The 19251-nt window shown below is 45.1% G+C and overlaps 1 protein-coding gene across 12 annotated transcripts in view; it reads left to right on the forward strand.

Annotated features, from left to right (window-relative positions):
- KALRN (kalirin RhoGEF kinase) overlaps positions 1-19251 on the forward strand; it is a 668576-nt gene that overhangs the window by 621371 nt on the left and 27954 nt on the right. For 5 of the 12 annotated variants that reach the window (XM_078453074.2, XM_078453073.2, XM_060639741.3 and 2 more), the window contains 2 exons: positions 710-948; positions 2896-3998. In XM_078453074.2, coding sequence (XP_078309200.1) covers positions 710-948; positions 2896-3153 — 497 coding nt within the window. In that variant the 3' untranslated portion in view covers positions 3154-3998. Of the gene's footprint in view, positions 1-709; positions 949-2892; positions 3999-6753; positions 6878-8009; positions 8070-19251 lie in introns of those variants that run through there. The other 7 variants (XM_078453072.2, XM_060639742.3, XM_060639743.3 and 4 more) reach the window with 3 other exon arrangements.

A 19251-nucleotide genomic window follows, 5' to 3' on the forward strand; every position in this document is an offset into this window, starting at 1 on the left:
CCAGGCTGTGGCAGAGTCTAATCTCCCTCTGAACACCTGCCACGTCATATCCATTCTACATTTTCATTGGCTCTGCTCTGCTTGGGTCGCTGGCTTGCCACTGTCTCATGGTTTCTGAACCGGCCTCTCCAGCCCTCCTCCCAACTGCTGCTCCAAGGCTATTATATTCCTCAAAATGTGGCTCTGGCGAGAGAATTTCAAATGTTCAAGTTCATTTAATCCAATCACTTCTCAAGATCTTTGGAATTAAACCCAGCCTCGTTAGCAGGGCTTTGCAGATTTTTCAGTCATGGTGCCAACAACCTCCCTTATGTCTCATCTCTTCCTCCACCGATGGTCTTCTGCTGCAGGTGATCTGACTCCATCCTGTTGCCCAGACACACTTCACACTTGCCTACCTCCTGCACAGTCTGAAGCTTAGTACCACCACCACCCCCATAGAAGTGTCCACCCACACGCATGCACACACTTCTCTCCATCCTTTTGCACAGCACTTTGTACCTCATATATGGCACCGTTTCATTTTTGCATTTCCATCATTAACGTAGGTTTCTTCGTCCTCACGGTAGATCATAAGTTCCTTAAAAGCAAGAATAGTGTCTTCCTCGTGTATTACCATTATGCCTGGCATAAAGCCTGTGTGTACTAAGCTTCCAAATCCTTGTGAGATTCCTAGACCTCAGAGTAACTGTCTGCTCTTACCCTGTAGCACTACAGTCGCCCATTGAGTACCAGCGGAAAGAAAGGAACACAGCTGTGATGAGGTCCCAGCCATCTAGAGTTCCCCAAGCCAGCCCCAGGCCCTACTCCTCTGTCCCCGGGGGCTCTGACAAGCCCCCAAAGGGCTCCAGCTATAACCCACCTCTGCCACCTCTGAAGATATCTACCTCCAATGGCAGTCCAGGGTTTGACTATCACCAGCCTGGGGACAAGTTTGAGGCCACCAAGGTAAGTGACAGCCTATTACCCCCAGCCTCACCACTCTGAGGGCACAGCCTCTGTGCTCACTTTAGAAAAAAGAAGTAGCTTCTTTTTATGCTGCTCATTTACCAGAACAACCCACTGAATACAGCCTCGTCTCAATTATTTCTCTTTCTTCCCCTACAAATTGAGTGAGTTAGACCAGCTCCCTGTGCTCAGACATTCTGTGTTAAAGAGCTATTGTCATCTGCAGAAACCCTGCAGATATAAGGTAATATTGTAGTGGCAATGATGACTTATACCAGAGTAGTCGTGCTTTGGATCACCTAAAAGTCACAACTCTAGTGTTTGACGTCTGAAAGAGATCATGCTTTCTAATGATGAGCTGCTGAAGTGAGCTCACAGTCCTTTGCCCTCCACTGACAGATGCAGTGTGGGAAAACGGCTCATCTGTGTGTGAATGGGAAAAGCAGGCTTGGATTAGACATTTATCACAGATAATCCACAATTTAAACATCACTGTGAGGACAGCATAGAACTAACTGTAGGGGCGCCTGGGTGGCGCAGTCGGTTAAGCGTCCGACTTCAGCCAGGTCACGATCTCGCGGTCCGTGAGTTTGAGCCCCGCGTCAGGCTCTGGGCTGATGGCTCGGAGCCTGGAGCCTGTTTCGGATTCTGTGTCTCCCTCTCTCTCTGCCCCTCCCCCGTTCATGCTCTGTCTCTCTCTGTCCCAAAAATAAATTAAAAAACGTTGAAAAAAAAAAAAAAAAAAAAGAACTAACTGTAGACCCGTCCACACAGCGGTGTAGGACCCTACAAAGTGGTAGGCATGGGAATAAATGGGAAAAGTGCTAGATTAGGAATTCAGGCAATCTGGGTTCCAACCCAAATTCTGTAACTCACTTGCCCTAGAACCTCAGGCAGTTCATTAATCTCATTAGGCCTCAGTTGCCTCTAGAACCCAATGGGTCTGTGAACAGGAACGTCTACATTTTTTTTTTACTTACATGTTCTGATTTTATACTTTTATTTGTTTTATCCGAATTGGATGATATTGATTTTTTAATTATTAATGAAAATATTTTTAAAAAATCAACTATTAATATATCCAAGTTCAATTCTGTATTAGACTAACTGTACTGACCTATTTCATCATATTACCTGGAAATGATTTTCTACCTTAAAAACTCCTTGTGAATTAGGTGAAGTCATAACGGCCTTTTGTCAAATTTATTGAAGAATTTCTGGCTCTCATCGTGCTCTGTGAGGTAGCCAGGCCTCCATGGGAGGTACAGGTCTAGAAGTAGCTTTCCTGGTATAGTCATGTGAAAAAGCCACAGAGGTATGACCTCTTGTTTTAATGAACACAGGCAGGACCAGAGGAGTTTTGTTCCCACTAGAGTTGGGTCAGGGTAGGTCATGGTCTTGCCGTTGAACTGGGCAAATGTCTCATTGTTACTTCTGTCTCAAAGGAGATCAGAATGTAGCAGGAAACTGATGCTTTTTCACAAAGAAGAAAAAATGTTTCAGAAGGTCTGTCTTCTTTCCATTAGGGGGGTGTGACCCTGACCTGACCTTTGCCCTGACCTCACTCTGCCCAACTGCTTACGTATCCCTGTGCCACCCTCTTCCTTACGTTAGAGGATGCTGGCAGGAAGGTTGCATGCTAGTGAGGGGCTTCCAGGTGGAAGGTGTGTTTATGCTTTTCCCTAGGCTGGACAGTTCTCTACCCATTCACCCCTGATTATAATATTATATACAACATTGCTATAACAAATAGATTTTCAGAGCACATTTGTACATTAATTTTATTGCTCAAGATAATCTTCTGCCTGCTATTTACCCTGCTGGTGGGAAATTTGGCCTTTAAGCACGCAGTAGGATTTGGCCTTTAAGCACGCAGTGGGATATAAGGCTACCTGTGTGAACCAGCCTTCCTGTATCCATGTCCCCCTTGCCCTTGTCTCCTAGCAGGGCGACCTGGGGGGCTGCAATGGGACCTCCTCCATGGCCGTGATCAAAGATTACTATGCACTGAAGGAGAACGAAATCTGTGTGAGCCAAGGTGAGGTGGTCCAGGTCCTCGCCGTCAACCAGCAGAACATGTGCCTGGTGTACCAGCCGGCCAGCGACTGTTCCCCTGCGGCCGAGGGCTGGGTCCCGGGCAGCGTCCTGGCACCCCTCACCAAAGCCACCGTGGCAGCAGAAAGTAGTGACGGAAGCATCAAGTAAGTGCCTCGTTGGCTTCCCCGGGAGAGGAGTGTGTGGATTAGAAAATCAAAACCAAACAAAGAACACAAAAATGCAAACACACGCTAGGGAATGACCGCTGCTTATTCTCGACAGTGCCACCGGAACCAATATTTGAGTGCTGGAACCGCACGCAGCATGGGGCATCCAGGCTGGATTGTTCCGGGCTTTTTTTGTGGTTGTTGACGGTAGTGGCTGTGGGTTTTTTTCCTTTTGGGTTATAATTTTCTGTTCATTTTTTTTCTCCCCCTCCCCCATTAAGAAAAGAACCCTACTGAAACCCTAGATGACAAAAGGCATGCCTTCCATTGCTCCATTTGACCCACCACAGGATTCACTGGACTGGACTTTATTTATATTGTATTAAGTTACTGATATATATATATATATATATATATTTTATTTTTTTTTTTTTTTTTGATTGACACCAAAAAATGACCTTAGCACCAATGCCAGACCTGTGTAGGTCAGAGGCCTGCTGCTTCTCTCAGGAGAGAGGGAACTTTTTGGTTGTCTATGGCAATTCCTGTGTACAGATTGTAACTTTTTTTTTTTTTTTAACTTCTCCCCTCCCCTGTCACTTTAATATATGTTCATGGTAATTTGTAAGATATTTCTTTTCCTTAGTTTGGTTGCGAAGACCCTTTCGAACACATTCCTGTATAAAGTATTTTGCACTATTTAAAGAACCCCATATGGATGAAGTCAGGTTGTGCAATATAAATGGAGAGCCACAATGTTCATCATTGTACCTGTAATGTAACTAATAATTTTAAATGTACTATTTTAAATATGTAAAATAAATTTTCACCATGAGCATGTTTTAATGAGGTTAAAGACTAGTTGACCCTTTTTCCCCTATTTCACTATTCTGGGAGTTTTAAATGTGCAAACAATTCTTTTTTTTTTTTTTTTTTTTCCTTTCTGTATTTTAGGAATTGGTTGAATGCATTGGCAGTTTTTCCCTACACAAAAAGTGCTTTTGTCACCCAAGCTCCAATACTAGGCTTCCCTTCTAAACAGCCCCTATTGTTTTTCTCTAACCTCCGAGATGTGGAATGATTCCGATTGGATGCTGTCCCGCTGGGCGCCTTTGAGGTGCTGACATGAAGTGGTGACTTGAGCACAAGACAGTGTTTAGATTGCATCCCCCACCACTCTCCAAGCTCAGTGGTCATCCATGGCACAGGTGGAAGGGACTCCCCATGACATAGCTGAGCAGGGGCACAGGAGGACACAGTGCTTCTTTGGCATTTCTCTAGTTTGGAGGATAGAGGCTACCAGCCTCACCCTGGCCTTTCTAGGTAACCACAGGCCCAGCTGGAAATCAGTGGGGGTCTCTAAGGCACCATAGACCCAATCCAGTTTACTTTTAAGACATTTGTTTTGGTACCATTTAAGAAGGCTTGGAAATAAAGGCCCTCAAAGCATTGAAGTTCTTATTAGTCAACGGCCTTCTAGAGCTCACTTACCACGATTTGTAATCTAATTATCCAGGCACCCAGCACTTCCTCCTTCACTTTTGCACCTTTTTCCTGCCTTCCATGGGAGGGATGTGAGCCTGGGTGAAAGAGAACAGATCCAAATACAATTGGGTCATTCTGGTTCCTTGTCAGCCTCTCTTGTGCAGGGGTTGGTGGGGATGGAACGGAGTGTCTGACTCAAAGTGGCTGTCAGTATTTATCAGGGAAGGACACTCACCGCACCCTCCCCAGGGACTGCTGTGACCACAAGGGGCAGAGTTGGTTGTGATGCCCACAGCATAAAGGTCACTGAAACCCTGTCTCCACATCAGTTCCTGGGCTTGTGGCCAAGAGATGGAAGCTCCCCAAACCATGATGACGACTTCTTCTGGAAAGAAGAATATGAAATTGACCCTGTCCTGCCACTGATACTACTGAGTCTTCCTTCTGAACATTATTTGTCACATTTCTAGTCTCTCACCAAGCACACTGAATGACCCAGAGGGTTGTGATAAATGCAGGAACACACCCCCACACTCATGCACGCACGCACTGTGCTGTTCGCCCTGGGAATCTTTTCAGCATGGGCCTCCCTGACTCAAGATGTTCTCAAACTGGGTCAGGGATGCGGATTTGGGGGGTAAAGATATGAAGTGAATGTTGGAAGTTAACAGTGATATTATCTAAGGTTAGTTTCCATGACTGGTTCTTGCTCAGGTACAACAACTGAAGCGAGTTGCTGGTGTGCTTAGAGAGCCTGCCTATTCGGGAGATACAAGAGAAATTCTGGCCAAGAGATTCTTGCTTTCTGGTGGAGCCCGCTTGACCCCCAAATTGAGAACATGACTGTTCTTGCCCTTTCCTATTCAGAAGGGTGATCACTGAGCATGTGTGTTAGTGATAAATATTTTGGGAACACCGTCAGGACATCCTAAAATTCCTGACATATATGGAGTTTTATGGAGGAGATGCTATGCATTTTGAAACATTCTCCTTTCTCCTAAATCTCATATGCCTCTCTCTCTCTCCTCCTTCTCTCCTCCCTCCCTTACTGAAGGCTCTTTTCATCAAGCTCTGTCTGCAAAGGACCAAATTTGACAAGGACACACTGAAGGAAAGCCAACCTCACTTATTCCAGGCAATGATAGAACTTCATCCAAATTCTGTGACCACACCTGAAATTGAGGATGCCTGCCCAGGGTCACTAATGTTCTTTGTGACTTGGCTTTTGCTGTCTTTGTCTTTTGAGTCCTGACATATATGCAACTCAAGAGCTCTGCTCTGAGTTTTTCTTTACAGGTCTGTGAAGTAGCTTCCAACCCCCTTGTGGGAAGGAAGAAGTTAAGGGTAGTGTGAAAGGGGATTGCTGCCCTCACCTCCTTGAGAGCACACGTTGGGTCTTCTCCCAGCAGGAAAACTCTAGGACTTCTTAGTGGTCGACAGAGCTTTTTATTCACAAACACTGAGAGATGTGGAGGACATAGACCAAGAAGCACTTCATCCTAAAATGTCCAGATAAATGAGTGGTGCTCAACCATGTATCAAGTCAAATGCCCCAGAAAAAAGTCCTATCTGTACTGCAGTGTGCGGAAGTGGCCACAGCCCAAATACAAATAATGGGATGAAAACCTCAAAATCATCCCTTTGGGTCTTTATATCTGGTCCTGGGAAAGTGCCAGTAGCTTATACACTATAAAACACACTGATCTTTTCTGTTTTACTCCCCCCCCACCCCCCGCCCCGACCCTGTTTTTCCACCACCCACCATACTGTTCAGGAAGGGACTTCCTCAGTCCTCGAGGGATTCATCATCAGTATGATATAAAAACTTTCCTTGGTAGATTTTAATAATCCAGTACTCATATTTTCCTCAAATGCTGCGGCCAACCTGGCACATCTCTCAAGAGGGGTCAAAGCTCATCCTCACTCACTTCTTATTGGAGGTGAGATCAACTAGCTACCAGCCACCACATGAGCTGGCACACAGATTTGGGGCCTCTGGAGCTGGGGCTTGACTGGAGCACCTCACCTACTGACTCACCCAAGGGTGGTGAGCCCACCCACCGCCTCACTCTGCCCTGACCTGCCATTTTGATTGGTGCATTTTTTGGTACAACAGGAAGTCATGTTCATGGCATACCCTACGAATGAGAAAGCGGGCGGAAGTGGAGAACACGGGTAAAAATGAAGCCACAGGGCCTCGTAAACCCAAGGATATTCTGGGCAACAAAGTCTCTGTTAAAGTGAGTAAGGTATTCCAGAGCCGTGCCCCACCTCTCATCTACTCCCACCCTGCAGCATTCTCACGAGGCAATTTGGGTGGATGGGGATTTTTTTTTCCCAGTGTGGGGACCAGAGGGGAAGTAGTTTAGCAGGATTTTGCATGCAAGATCAATTTATTTTTTATGTTTTGTTTCTCCTGGCAACTTCAATTCAAATACGTAAGTATCTTTTATTTTCTTTTATACCTTTCTCTTTATACCGTGCACATGTTTTATAACAAAATTATCTGCAGCATTCTTTTTGTAAAAATGCAAGATGCTTGATTCATACTAAAGTTCCCAAAGCTGCCCATTCAGTATCCTAGGTTTGAAAATACACGCAGGGTAAGGAGATTAGGAGTGCCTGCCAAACCTTCAACCATGTGAAGTCTGAGGTTTGGAATTTAAGGGCCACTGTGGCCTTGGTAAAGTTTCATTTCTTTTCCCCAGAATTCAGATGATGACATTTTCAGGCCTACACGTGGGCAGGAAAGGGAGGCACGTTGGCGAAGCCCAAGTTACTGTTTTGTAATAATCCACCATCTTACTGTGAACCCTCTGATTCTAAGCTTTGGCAGACCCTTGTTGTCCATCTTGGAATGATGGGATCTGTTTTTCTTACATTGGGCCTTCTGGAAAGATCTGACTCTGGACCATGGGAGTTAGACTGCTCATGTTTAACATTGTTATAGCGTGTGATTATCTACCTGGCACTTTTCCCCCTTCCTGAGCAAAAAAAAGAACAACCGAAGCCCATTCTGACGTCCTTCTTGGGGAAAAGAAATTGCGTTCCCTCCTTCACTCTCATCTGGGAAGTCCAGCCTCACAGAAGACAAGAGTTTAAATTATCCAGCATTCATGCTTCATGTGGTTGCTTCCACTGCTATTTCCTGCGAGATGCTCGGCCGCACACAATCCCAGCCTCCTCCCCCTGGAAAGAGCATGCTGCCACCCTTGGTGATCAGCACCCCCTCCTTAGAAGCACCTGGGTTTTTTTCTCTGCCCAACTTCCCATTGCTCATGCCTTTCTGAAGTTCTCCTCACTCCCCAGCAAAAGCTGCCTGTGGTTCTAACTGTTTTCTCTTTCTTCCCCCTCCTCATGCTGCCCTTCAAGGAGACGAACAGTTCCGAGGAGTCAGAGTGTGATGATCTTGACCCTAATACTAGCATGGAGGTAGAAGCAGCTATTGTTGTCCTATTTCCTATAATGATTGTCTTTTTAAATGTGTTCTATAACAGTGACCTTGCTGAAGTGATCAGCCAGTCAAGGATAAATTGTGATCTTAGGGCATATCTGGGTGTCCCATCCCAACTTAAAAACAAAAAAGAAAATTCAGCTCAATTCTGATAGAAAACTTGACCTAGATTATTTAAAAAAAAAAAAAAAAAAGACTAAAACTTCTGGTTCTCTTGAATGCTTACTTAATATTTCCTTCCTTGGCGGGTATGGCTTTGTTTAGAAGATATCCAACTTCATTACTGGAAACTTAGAGCACATTTTCCCCCCGTGGAAAGTGGCATTATAAAGAGTGGCTGGTTCCCAGTTGAAAGACAACCCTTTTAGTTATAGTTTCTCCTTCATTTGTTTCTCCTTCCTCCCTTTTCCCTCTTTTTCTTTCCCCTTTATCCTCTTCATCTGGTTCTTCTACTAGAACCTATTCCTCCCTTGAGGCCCCAGCAAAATTATGGACTAGGTATGGCCTGGTGGATGACCTGGCCCCTAGTCACTGTGTATCGCTGGCTGAGAGCAAGTGAGTGATTGCAGCCTCTGCCTGGCCCTAGGGATCCTGGGTGGTGGCTGTCCCACCAGGAAGTAAAAGCGGCCCTGGAATGGCCTCCTTCTGTAGCCTTAGCAGAGGTCTCTCTAAAGATTGAGAGACTAGAAGGTTGTCAGGGGCCTCTCTTACCTTGGAGGATTCCGGGGGTATGGGAGTGGAATTAACACCTCCACCAACAGGAACACCAAATCAAATCAACTTCTGACCCCTTCTTGGCTAGAAACTATCTTGGGTTAGAGAAACAGGACTCCTACATGGCTTGCCACTGAGTGACAACCCTCATGAATTTGCAAACCCTAGACAATTAGAGCAAATATGGAGCTGGCTTTCCCTGCCATTTCGTCTTTTAGAGGAAATTGACATGTTTTTCTCCAAATCTGTGTTCCCATCACCAGGAATAGACAAAAGTTTAAAGGTTTCCTCTAAGTACAAAATAGTATTTTTTTAAATTCTTTTCCTTTGTATAGACCTAAAGTTTTCACTTAACTGGATGGACTTTTATTATTCTTATTCTAATTTGACCTGATCCCAAAGAAATCCACCAAAAACCCAAGAAAGACCATTCTTCCCAAGAAGGGGTAAATGAGCTGTGGAAGATGCCAATTGTGTTGAATGAAGCCAGAGACAAGTGGTTGAAAGCAAGAATTCTGCCAGGATACAGTGGTCACCTGTGGCTGTGGGTATTGCCACAGGCCTAAATTCGGCATGTGTAGGTCAATGCAGTGCTCCCCCATGGGAGGAAGTGGGTACGGCACTCATAGCCTAAATGTATCTTGGAGAATGAGGCAGCCAGGGGAGATTTCTGGCTCTGCTTTCCTTGCATCCCATGGGATAGGCACCCGCTCCCATGGAGCCCACACCTGTCAGCTTGTAGCCCCCTTGTGACACCTGCATCCCCAGTCTAGGTGTTGCTGGCCCGTGTCAGGGATGTCATCCGTAAGTAGAGGAAGTCCAGGCAGAAGGAGGGGGACAGCCAGGTATTTGTGATCTAGAGGGCAATTTGGGACCTTTTTTCAGCTCAGGTGGACCAGGGAGAGAAGAGTGGCTTTCCCACTCTTCAGTGTAAGAAGTGGGCCCAGAGCGATGCGGGGCCAGGGGAGCAATGCAAAAGGAGAAAGTTAACTGATGTGATCAGACGCTCCATTATACGTTTAGGGAAGCAAAACTATGTAAATGCGCACATACACATATGTCAGCCCTGCTTTGTGAGTTGAACACATTTCTGAGGTTCTGATTCATCCAAGGCTTGCAGCCCTTTGCATAGACTAAATAAGATGGGTCCCAGGGAGGTGCTTTGGGATGTGTAAGCAAAGGCATTAGGATGTTAGTGCTGAAGGGAAGAAAGCCATGAATTTTGTTGATGTATGTCTGAAAAGTTTTCAAATACAATGCTCGAGGCAGACATTTCAATTAACTGGCACTGTTGAGGGGCATGCTGTTAGAAACCAACCAAATATTCTGGTTAATCCAAGTTTTCTGTCGTAGGTATGTATGCTGCCCTTGCACATTCCCTCCATACAGATCCTCTTAAGCATCAGTGAGCTCTTGTGTGCTGTATTGCCATGTTAAATTTGAGCACATAAGCAGGTGCTGCGGGAAAGCAGGCATCTTGGCATTGCTAGCTTAAAATTTTCAGACACAAATAGCAATTATGGTATAGAAAGTCAACCTGTTCAGCATGAGTTGAGAATTCCCCCACAGGATAGGTAAGGAGAACTTAATCGCAGTGTTCATTGCAGAGGGTAAACGATGGCCAGGGCTGTATGCTAAAGAGAGCTATTCTTTAACGACTCAGCTTGAGAAACAGGTGGCCTCCTGAAGGCCACTGGCTGCTAAATTAATAATTTGGGGCATCATTAGCAGGCCCATCCTGGCCCCCAACCTCACTCCTAATTCCTGAACCTGATTACTCTAATATGTGTTGTCTGATTGAGAGTGTGTCCTGTGCCCTTGAGCTGAACTACAACTCCCGTGGCTTATGCTCTGAGCCCCTGTGCCTGGAACCCCAGCTGACATGCCGACCTATTCACCCTGTGCACTGCTCCGTGCTAGGTGTCTGAATGCTAAGTCCTGCCCTCTTGACTGCCTACCCCTTGACCTGATGCCAGCATGTTGATTGCAATCCCAGCTGTATTTAGGCTCTTTTCCCCTGCTTCCACATGTATATGACTATCAAATTGTTTCCTTTACTATTTTTCTCAGTTGGTGGATTGAAGGGTTCTCTTAAGGAGCAGTTTCTTTGGGTCTTTGCATATGTCCCACCATATTGTTTTATGGAGGTTTATAGGCACATCCTTGAATGCTAATTAAGAGGAAAATGAAGCACCTTGAATCCTAAGAATCTGGCTTACAAAGCTTTCCAAGAACATATAGTTATGTAAAAGGAGGCAATTCTGCTCTAATGTATCCATCCTTTTTTTTCCCCTATAGAGAAACACTTGTGAATATTCTCAGGTACAGCCCCCACTTCCCACTCCCAGCACACAAGCCACACCACCATTCACTGCAAGATTGGCTCCCAGTCTACATGATCCTCTGGTGGTCTGGCACCCCCCTCTCTCCTGCTGATCTGCAACCACACCTTAGAGATAACTATTCTAGAAAGGGCAAAGGTCTGCCCATAGTTCACCTTACTTTATCTTGTATTGATTACACTTTGGGGGCTAGAGAAGATTATATATGAGAGAAATGTTTCTACGTGGAAGAAGAATCCAATCAGGCCGAAAATCAGACACTAGACTGTTTGAGGAACAAGTTAATATTCATTTATTTCCAGTACAGCTTACACTGCTGACTGCCTCTTATTGATGAGGACTGCAGATGTGATGGTGGGCTGAGCATCATATCCCCACCTGCCAGCTTCCCAGTCCTGCCTCTGCCCCAGTATCTGCACTGATGCCCAGGTTAGAGCCAGGGTGCAAGGGTCAAGGATCTGCACCCACCCTCTGAGCCAATGCCCACCTCCGAGAAGGCTGGATCCTCCCTGAGCTGTACCAGTTTCCCTTAGGACCCAGGCTAGGCAGGTCCCCACACCCATGCAGCTCAGAAAATCATCCGAGGACCATGTTGAGACTTGAGGTTTTGCACCTGCCCTCCAGCCCCAGAACTGCCACTTGCCTACATCATGTGCTGGAGTAGAAAGGCCTGAACCAGCCTCCTAGACTTGGGCCTTCATCTTCAGGGATTAAGTTTCTCTGTCCAGTTTTTGTGTCAAGCCCAATTAAATAAATGCATCTTAATTTAAAAAAAAAAAAAGCCCAATGCCACTTTTAGCAGAGAACATCAATCTGTCAAATTGAGGCGTCTCAATTCCAAAAATGTTCCATCTCTGTCCCAGCCATTTAACAAGGAGCCAACCTCATCCTCATCCACGACACAGTCTAAATGTAGACATTACACTCAGTCATTATACCAGCTGCGAGACAGTTAGCTTGGGGGGTTACTTTCTGCATAAGAACAGCGTTGGGGTCTTGTGCGAGAGGGTTCTGAGAGACGAGGGGGAGAAAGTACCTGGAAAGGCAAATATGCTTTGGAAGGAAATTTCCAGTCAGGGTAAGAACCCTAGACTTGGAGAGTTGACAGAAACTTAGAAACCTTCAGTTAACCCTATCCCCTTAATTTTCTTATTTTTTATTGTGGTAAAACATCCATGACATAAAATTTACCATTTTAACCATTTTTAAGTGGCATTAAATACCTTCACAATGTTGTACCACTGTCACCGCTATTCATTTCCAGAACTTTCTCTTCATCCCAAATTGAAACAGTACCCACTGAACAATAACTCCCCGATTCCTTTCCACCCACATCCTCCCCACCCCTGGGCCCTTCAGAGACTTTTAGAAGGGGAAACTGAGGCAGAGAAGTTGTAACTTTCAGTTTGAAAATGAGAAGCTGCCCTGAGGGCAGATTCTGGCTTCTCCTAGCCATTGTCCCCCCACCTACACCATCCTGCTCCCTTCTTAGAATCCCCCATCTCCAGGTTGTTTTTAATCTAAAACACAGATCCTGGCAGATGAGAAGACCTGCCTTCCAGTGCCAGTTTTTCTATGTGGATTTCAACTTATTCAACTTTCCAGCTCAACAAAGAGGAATATCATTTCTGCCCAGCATTCCAGGGCAAAAGTATGACTTAAATAAAAATCACAGAAAGGTGGGGTGCCTGGCTGGCTCAGTCACTAGAGCATCCGACTCTTGATCTTGGGGTCGTGACTTCAAACCCCACATTGGGTGTAGAGATTACTTAAAAAAAAATCACACAAAGGCAGCACCACATGGAAAGAACACTTTAACAGGAGTCAGAAAGCCTGGATCGCAGTCTGCATGCTGTCAACTGTGAGGCCTTGGCCACTTAGCCTTTCTGAGTCTCGGGTTTCTGTGAGAGGTCGCATAGCTCTGAGGGTCCAGGTGTTTATGTCTGTGGTGTGGAATGAGCACCGTGCAGATCCAAGGCGTGATGTCAGTGGACTCTGAGACCCTTCGCTTTCCTGAACTTCTAACTGAAAACACTGAGACCCTCCAACAGAAGAAGTCGAGATTCTGTGCCTTGACCCTGGAACTTGCTTTGAAGCGGGTATGCCAGAAATGGCCTGGGTACATTTCCTCCTGAGACCAGACTGGAACGTCCACCACCAGCCCTGGGAAGGGTCTGGGTGGCCAGCACTGACCGTTCTGCCCTTGCCCCTACCCACAGTTCCCCAGCCCCTGCTTCCACATCCTGAAAGAGTCAGCCTGCTGCTCCCACCTCAGCTGCTTGTGCTCCTTGTCCCAGACTCATGCCTTCAACATAACCTGGCCACACAGATTGAAGGAAACTTTTACACCCCTAGTCAAGTGACTGGCCTCCTGGCATCACCAGTGTGTTTCCACCCATGCCTGGTAATGCATTATATAAAAAGAATTTTTTTATGAAAAGAACTCTGGAGAAAAGAGAGTGAAGCATCACATTCCTCTCTTTATTTTTACAAAATATTTTCTTTGTAATATATCTGATAGGTTTGGCCTGGACACTCCCTTGTGTTGCCTAGCTTTGTTCTGACTCTACGTGTAGACTGATTTATATTCTACCACTGAGGAAAGGGCACTTTACTTGCCAGAGCTGGCATTTTCTCTCTCCTAGGAGAATTACAAGAAAATCTTCCCCTGCATATTCATTTCTGTTATGTTTTCTGTTCCTTCCAACGATCATGTCAAGATGGGGTTTTCTTACCCTCCTAGAGGAAACAGTGTCAGAGAGGTCATGGTCACACAACCAACAAAAAGAACAGGTCTGAGGTGCCTGTCTGGCTCAGTCAGAAGAGCATGTGACTCTTGATCTCGGGGTCATGAGTTGGAGCCCCATGTTAGGTGTAGAGAATACTTAAGAGAGAGAGAGAGAGAGAGCAGGTCTTGAATATGGTGAGGTGAGAGACCAAACCTGGCATGTGATATGGAGGAAATCTGCTCACTGAAGTTCAGGTACTTTCTTAAGAAGGCTCAGGCCCTCCCTTGTTGCACATCTGCTTGTTGGAGGAGAATTTCTTCCTCAACAACCTTTTTAATCCCTTGATGTGGCCTCACCCACACCCTACCCCAGTGACTCAGGAGTTCAACCACAGAAGCCAAGAAAGGAGACCCAATCACACTGGTTGGAAACGTCTGAATTGGTTTCTCAGGCCAATACAGTCACCCAGCAACCCCCAGTCATGTGTGTCCTGTGGTATTGTCACCCTTGTCTAGAGGCCTTAACCACCTCATTTATGTTGTACATTAATGAGATTATGAGGTGCCATTGATCCAGGAGAAATTGCTGTAAGAGCCAACTGTTAGAGAAGGCCACCACCTCCCTCCCCAACCCAGCGCTGTCAAGGTTCACCTACAGGCTCACTCAACATGATATCCTAGTCAATTCAATTTATCAAAAGTTAATAACACAAAGCACTGCAGTAAGTACTATGGAAAGCCAACAAATTACATAAGATTAGGCCCCATGCTTAAGAAGCATGCAGTCACGTAGAGAGAGGCAGTTTTGATTAATGTTCACGTTACACAGCAAACTTTACGTGCTCTATTAAGAGTCATGAGGCCATTATTCATTCAGTGGGAATTTACACACCCACTCAGGCACTGGGATAATAATAATAGCAGCTACTGTTTATCAGTGTTCCCTGTGTACCTGGCTCTGCTGAGTCCTTTCCTCCCAACAGTGTCAATACATAGGTACTATTATCATTGTTTCTGTTTTACAGATGAGAAAACTGGAGCACAGAGAGAGAGGTTAAGTATCTTCCCCAAGGTTGTATATTCACAGCCTATCTCCTAGGAAGGCTGTGAGAACAATCATTGGCTTCACATGATGGTAGTGTTTGGGTTGGGTGGACTACTAGAATGTAAACAGTTTTGGAGAAGGGTAAAGTGGGAGGAAAGAGCATGAGCAAAGGGCCTGAGGTATGAAAGTGCCTGGCACATTTTGAGAAAAACATATGGTCTGTAGCTGGAGTTCAGATACATGAGAAGACCTGTAGGAAATAAAGCCTAACAGATGAGTTGGGACCAAATTATGAAGGCCTCGAGGAATTTGCTAGGAAGCCTGGACTTGACCCAGTGGTCAACAAGAACAAAAGTAGGTTTTTAAGCAGAGTCTGTGTGTTTCATTCTGCACTTTAGGGAGATAGCTGGCACCTGAGTAAACAACAGGTGCAGACCTATTAGAGAGCTGTTGCAGTAGACCTAGTGGTAGGTGAAAAAAGAGTAAAGATAAAAAAGTAAAAAGCAAAAGAAGTTTTGGGGATAGGAATGTAAGGACGGTCAAATCATTAAGGGATGAGACCTCAGAACATTCATCCATAAAACCTTTATCCAAGGTCAAGATCTTGACTTCCAGGTGGGACATGTGCCATATGAAAAGACAGTCCTAGCAACCCCCCTTACCCCCAGTCCCCTCTGAGCAGAACTGCAGGCTGCTGAGAGCACGGGAGACCCATGCATGCACAGTAATAAACCACCTTCTGCTTTAACTATTTTGTGGGATGGGCGGTAGATTTTCTTTTTCATTATTCTGTTAAAAGTCAAATTTTTATCCTTTTTATTTTCAAGGACATGCCAAATGTTCTCTAACCAAAATACTGAGAAGGGGTGGAAAGAAGAGTCAGACTAGCAATCCCCATAAAACAGCGAATGTGTTTGACATGTGAACATTCATAGAGACCTATATCCAACAGCTAGTGCTTATACATTCTTGTCAAGAACACAACTTTTTACAAAAATCAACCATGTACTGATAAAGCAGGTCTCATCAAAAATCAAGGAATTAGTATCCTATAGAGCAAGTCCTCCAACCACAATGCCATTAAGTTAGAAATCAGTCACAAAAATAATTTGTAAAACTCACAATTTGGAAATTTTAAAACATTTTATTACAGCCAGGTCAAAAGGGGAAGAAAAGTCAAAGTTGAAGAAAAAATACTTAGAACTAGACAGTAATGAAAATACTCGGGGGTAAGAAATGCCCCACCCATCCCTGCCCCACCCCAGAAAAGCCTGGGGGGTGGGGGGTGGGGGGAGTTGGTTTGCCTGAGCCCAGTTCCCTTGGATAGAGCAGCTTTCCTTGAACCAGGCTACATGTTGATTCATGTAGCTTTCAAAACTCCCATTGCTGTTTGGAATTGTGTTGCATTCACAAACTTTTTGTATTGCAGCTTGCTTAATGTCCACTTAGAAATAAGCAGAGGTAGGGATATTTCCTAAACATTCAAAAAAATTATGTCTGGTTTGACCAGATCGAAAATAGGAAGGGTTATGAGGTGCCTAGGCGACTCGGTTGAGTGTCTGACTCTTGACTTCAGCTTAGATCATGATCCCACGGTGTGGGATTGAGCTCCTTGTTGGACTCCACATTGAGTGCAGAGAGCCTGCTTAAGGTTCTCTCTCTTTCTCCCTCTGCCCCTCTCCCCTGCTTGCACTCTCTCTCTCTCTAAAACTTAAAAAAAAAATTTTAATTAAAAAAAATTAGAAACAAGAACCTGTTAAACCTCCAAACCAGAACTCATACCTAAATTTTTAAAAATTGGTTTTCTTATATCTATTCCAAATGTCCTTGCCTAAAATCATCTAAAATCCCTCCCCTTCCTCTTTTGAACAGAAATTCCCATGAAACAAGCACAAAAGGAATAGAAAAATGAGGCAGGCTATACAAATTCTGAGTTCATTCAAGGTAGTTGAGTTGAGCTTAGAACATCTGGTTTGAGTTTCTTTGGGCCATTTTGGTTCCTAAATACATGGTTTTGAACTGTGCTTTGTGACTGATGATGAGGGATTGAGAAAGAATGGGGTGGGTGTGCTTTCCTTCTGGAGTCCGTAGACACCTGGTTATCTAGACAAGGATTTTGTCCTCACTCTCAGGACATGGGGTCAGAATCTTGGGCATTGACTGGCAAGAAAAATAGGCTCAAGATTTCTTCAGAGCTCAGCTTCTTATTCAGTGCTGGTTGATTTTACCTATAACTCTTTCCCATTACCTTGTTGCCTTCCCATTTTGAAGACAATCAAGAAGACATTGGAATTCTCCCCAGAAGGAAGAAACTAGGTTGCCAGTGGACCACATTGTGGTGGTTCTTTTCTCCCTGAGGAGGATGCGCTACCACCTGCCGCCCTCTGCTGTTCAAATAAAACCAGATTCCCAAGCAGCTCTTTGCCATGCTGTCTATACCAGCCTTGCCCTCTTGGATTTGGGTCTCCCAGAGAGAGAACATGTGCAGTGTATGCAACCGGGTCATCTTCCTCCGCTACCACATCCGTCTCGATTTCCATTCTCTCCTCTTTCCCATCTACCACTATCCATGAACTCTCAAACTGTTTCTAAGGAAGGAAAACGTGAGGTTTCAAGAAATATGTATAGCTTATGATGAACCCTTCTGGCCCCAGGGGCTGATACCTCACGTCTCTGACACCTTAGACAAGGTTGTCAGGAGGCCTAAATTCTAGTCTATTAATTGGGTGAGTTAATTTGATTCAGCAAATACTTGGTCTTCCACTATGTGCAAGATGCTATGTGCTACTGTCTTCAAAGGGTTCATGAGTCTGGTAGGATAATAGCATGCAGGGAAGATGTCGTGATAGAAGCATGTGACCATATGTACCAGCCTCTGGAAGAGCGGGGAGGAGGAAAAGATCACTGTTGCCTAAATTTCAGGCAAGGACTGACTGATGAGATTGTAGAACAAGTCACATTCCAATTGATGGAAATAGGAAAACACTCCAAGTTCATGGCAAGACATTTTCTTAACTCCCTGCCCCCCCCCAAAATTAGGATCCCACCACTTTATTATTTATTTATTTGTTTATGTACGTATGTATGTATTTTAGATTTGACAAATATCAACGGAGCTCTTATGTGCCAGATATTGTGCTAGGCTCTGAGGCAACAACAGTGAACAAGGCTCTTGCCTACATGGATCTTGCAGTCCATAGGGAGCCACAGACAAATACATAGACTGTTCCACTACCGTGTGAGAAGGCTGTCATGACCCTCCATACTGTACCAGTCCATGCTGCACATCGCTTAAAAGCAGAAAGAGGAAAAAGGAGGGAGGAATCTTCGATGGGCATAATCCAGGGTCAGAGTTAGAAAAAACATTAGCATTGATTTCAGCCAAGCTCTTGGTCCTTGCCGGAGGAGTTTAAATGGGAGGACTAGGTAGAAATGGGATGGAGAGCCAGGTTAGGGAGCAAAGGGAAGCAGGCCTTTGACATCAACGACAAAGTGTCACAATGCTTTCCCCAAGACCTTGCTTGTACATGGAATGGTAAGGTGGAAGGAGCCTTCTGTGACCTTACAGGCACTTCTCTGTCTCATCTGGAAATGGGAACAAATAACACCTGCTTGGCACATCCCCCCAGAGTTTTGGGTGAGCAAATGAAGGAGTTTGTGAATAGTTTATGCCAATTATATAATACTACACAAATCACTGATGTTATTACCATTATGAGCAACACTTGGGCTGCCCAAGAGGCAGAGGAATGAAGACTGATGCCTTCCACAAGCCTCTTCCAGATAGAGAACCTGCAAGGAAGCCTTGTTGGCAAGCTTTCTCTCCAACTTCCCCACCAAAGTTTACCTCCAAACTCGGAAGATTTGCTTTTTAAATAGTGCGTGTGTTTAACAATATACTAACCGCAGTTGGTATTGATGAGAGAGAGGAATAAGGCAGGAAATTCCCTAAGCAGTGATTTGGGGTGCTATTTTATAGACATACTGCCATAGTGCAGGTTTATGAAACCCCACTTAAAATGTTATGATGTGGGAAAGTGCCATTTGCCCCTTCCAAGTGTCATTTGTCTCCTCGCTGGCACTCCTGGCATGCAATCACTGCCTTACTCCCTTGTGGATTCCCATCAGGATGGGAAATACAGGCCACTGGACAAACCTGGCCGCATTCCTGTATCGTTTCTACCCTAACTGACAGGGGAGGCGGGACGAGTGAGAAGGCTGTGCTCCGTGTCTGCTGCAGGCTGGGCGTTAACAGCAGCCAGGCACCATCCTGGACACTGTGCAGAGGTCTCTTAATTGCATCTTCCCCACCAGACTTTTGGCCTAACGAG

Source organism: Panthera onca, chromosome C2 (assembly GCF_046562875.1).
Source record: "Panthera onca isolate mPanOnc1 chromosome C2, mPanOnc1 haplotype 2, whole genome shotgun sequence".
Lineage (NCBI taxonomy): Eukaryota > Metazoa > Chordata > Mammalia > Carnivora > Felidae > Panthera > Panthera onca.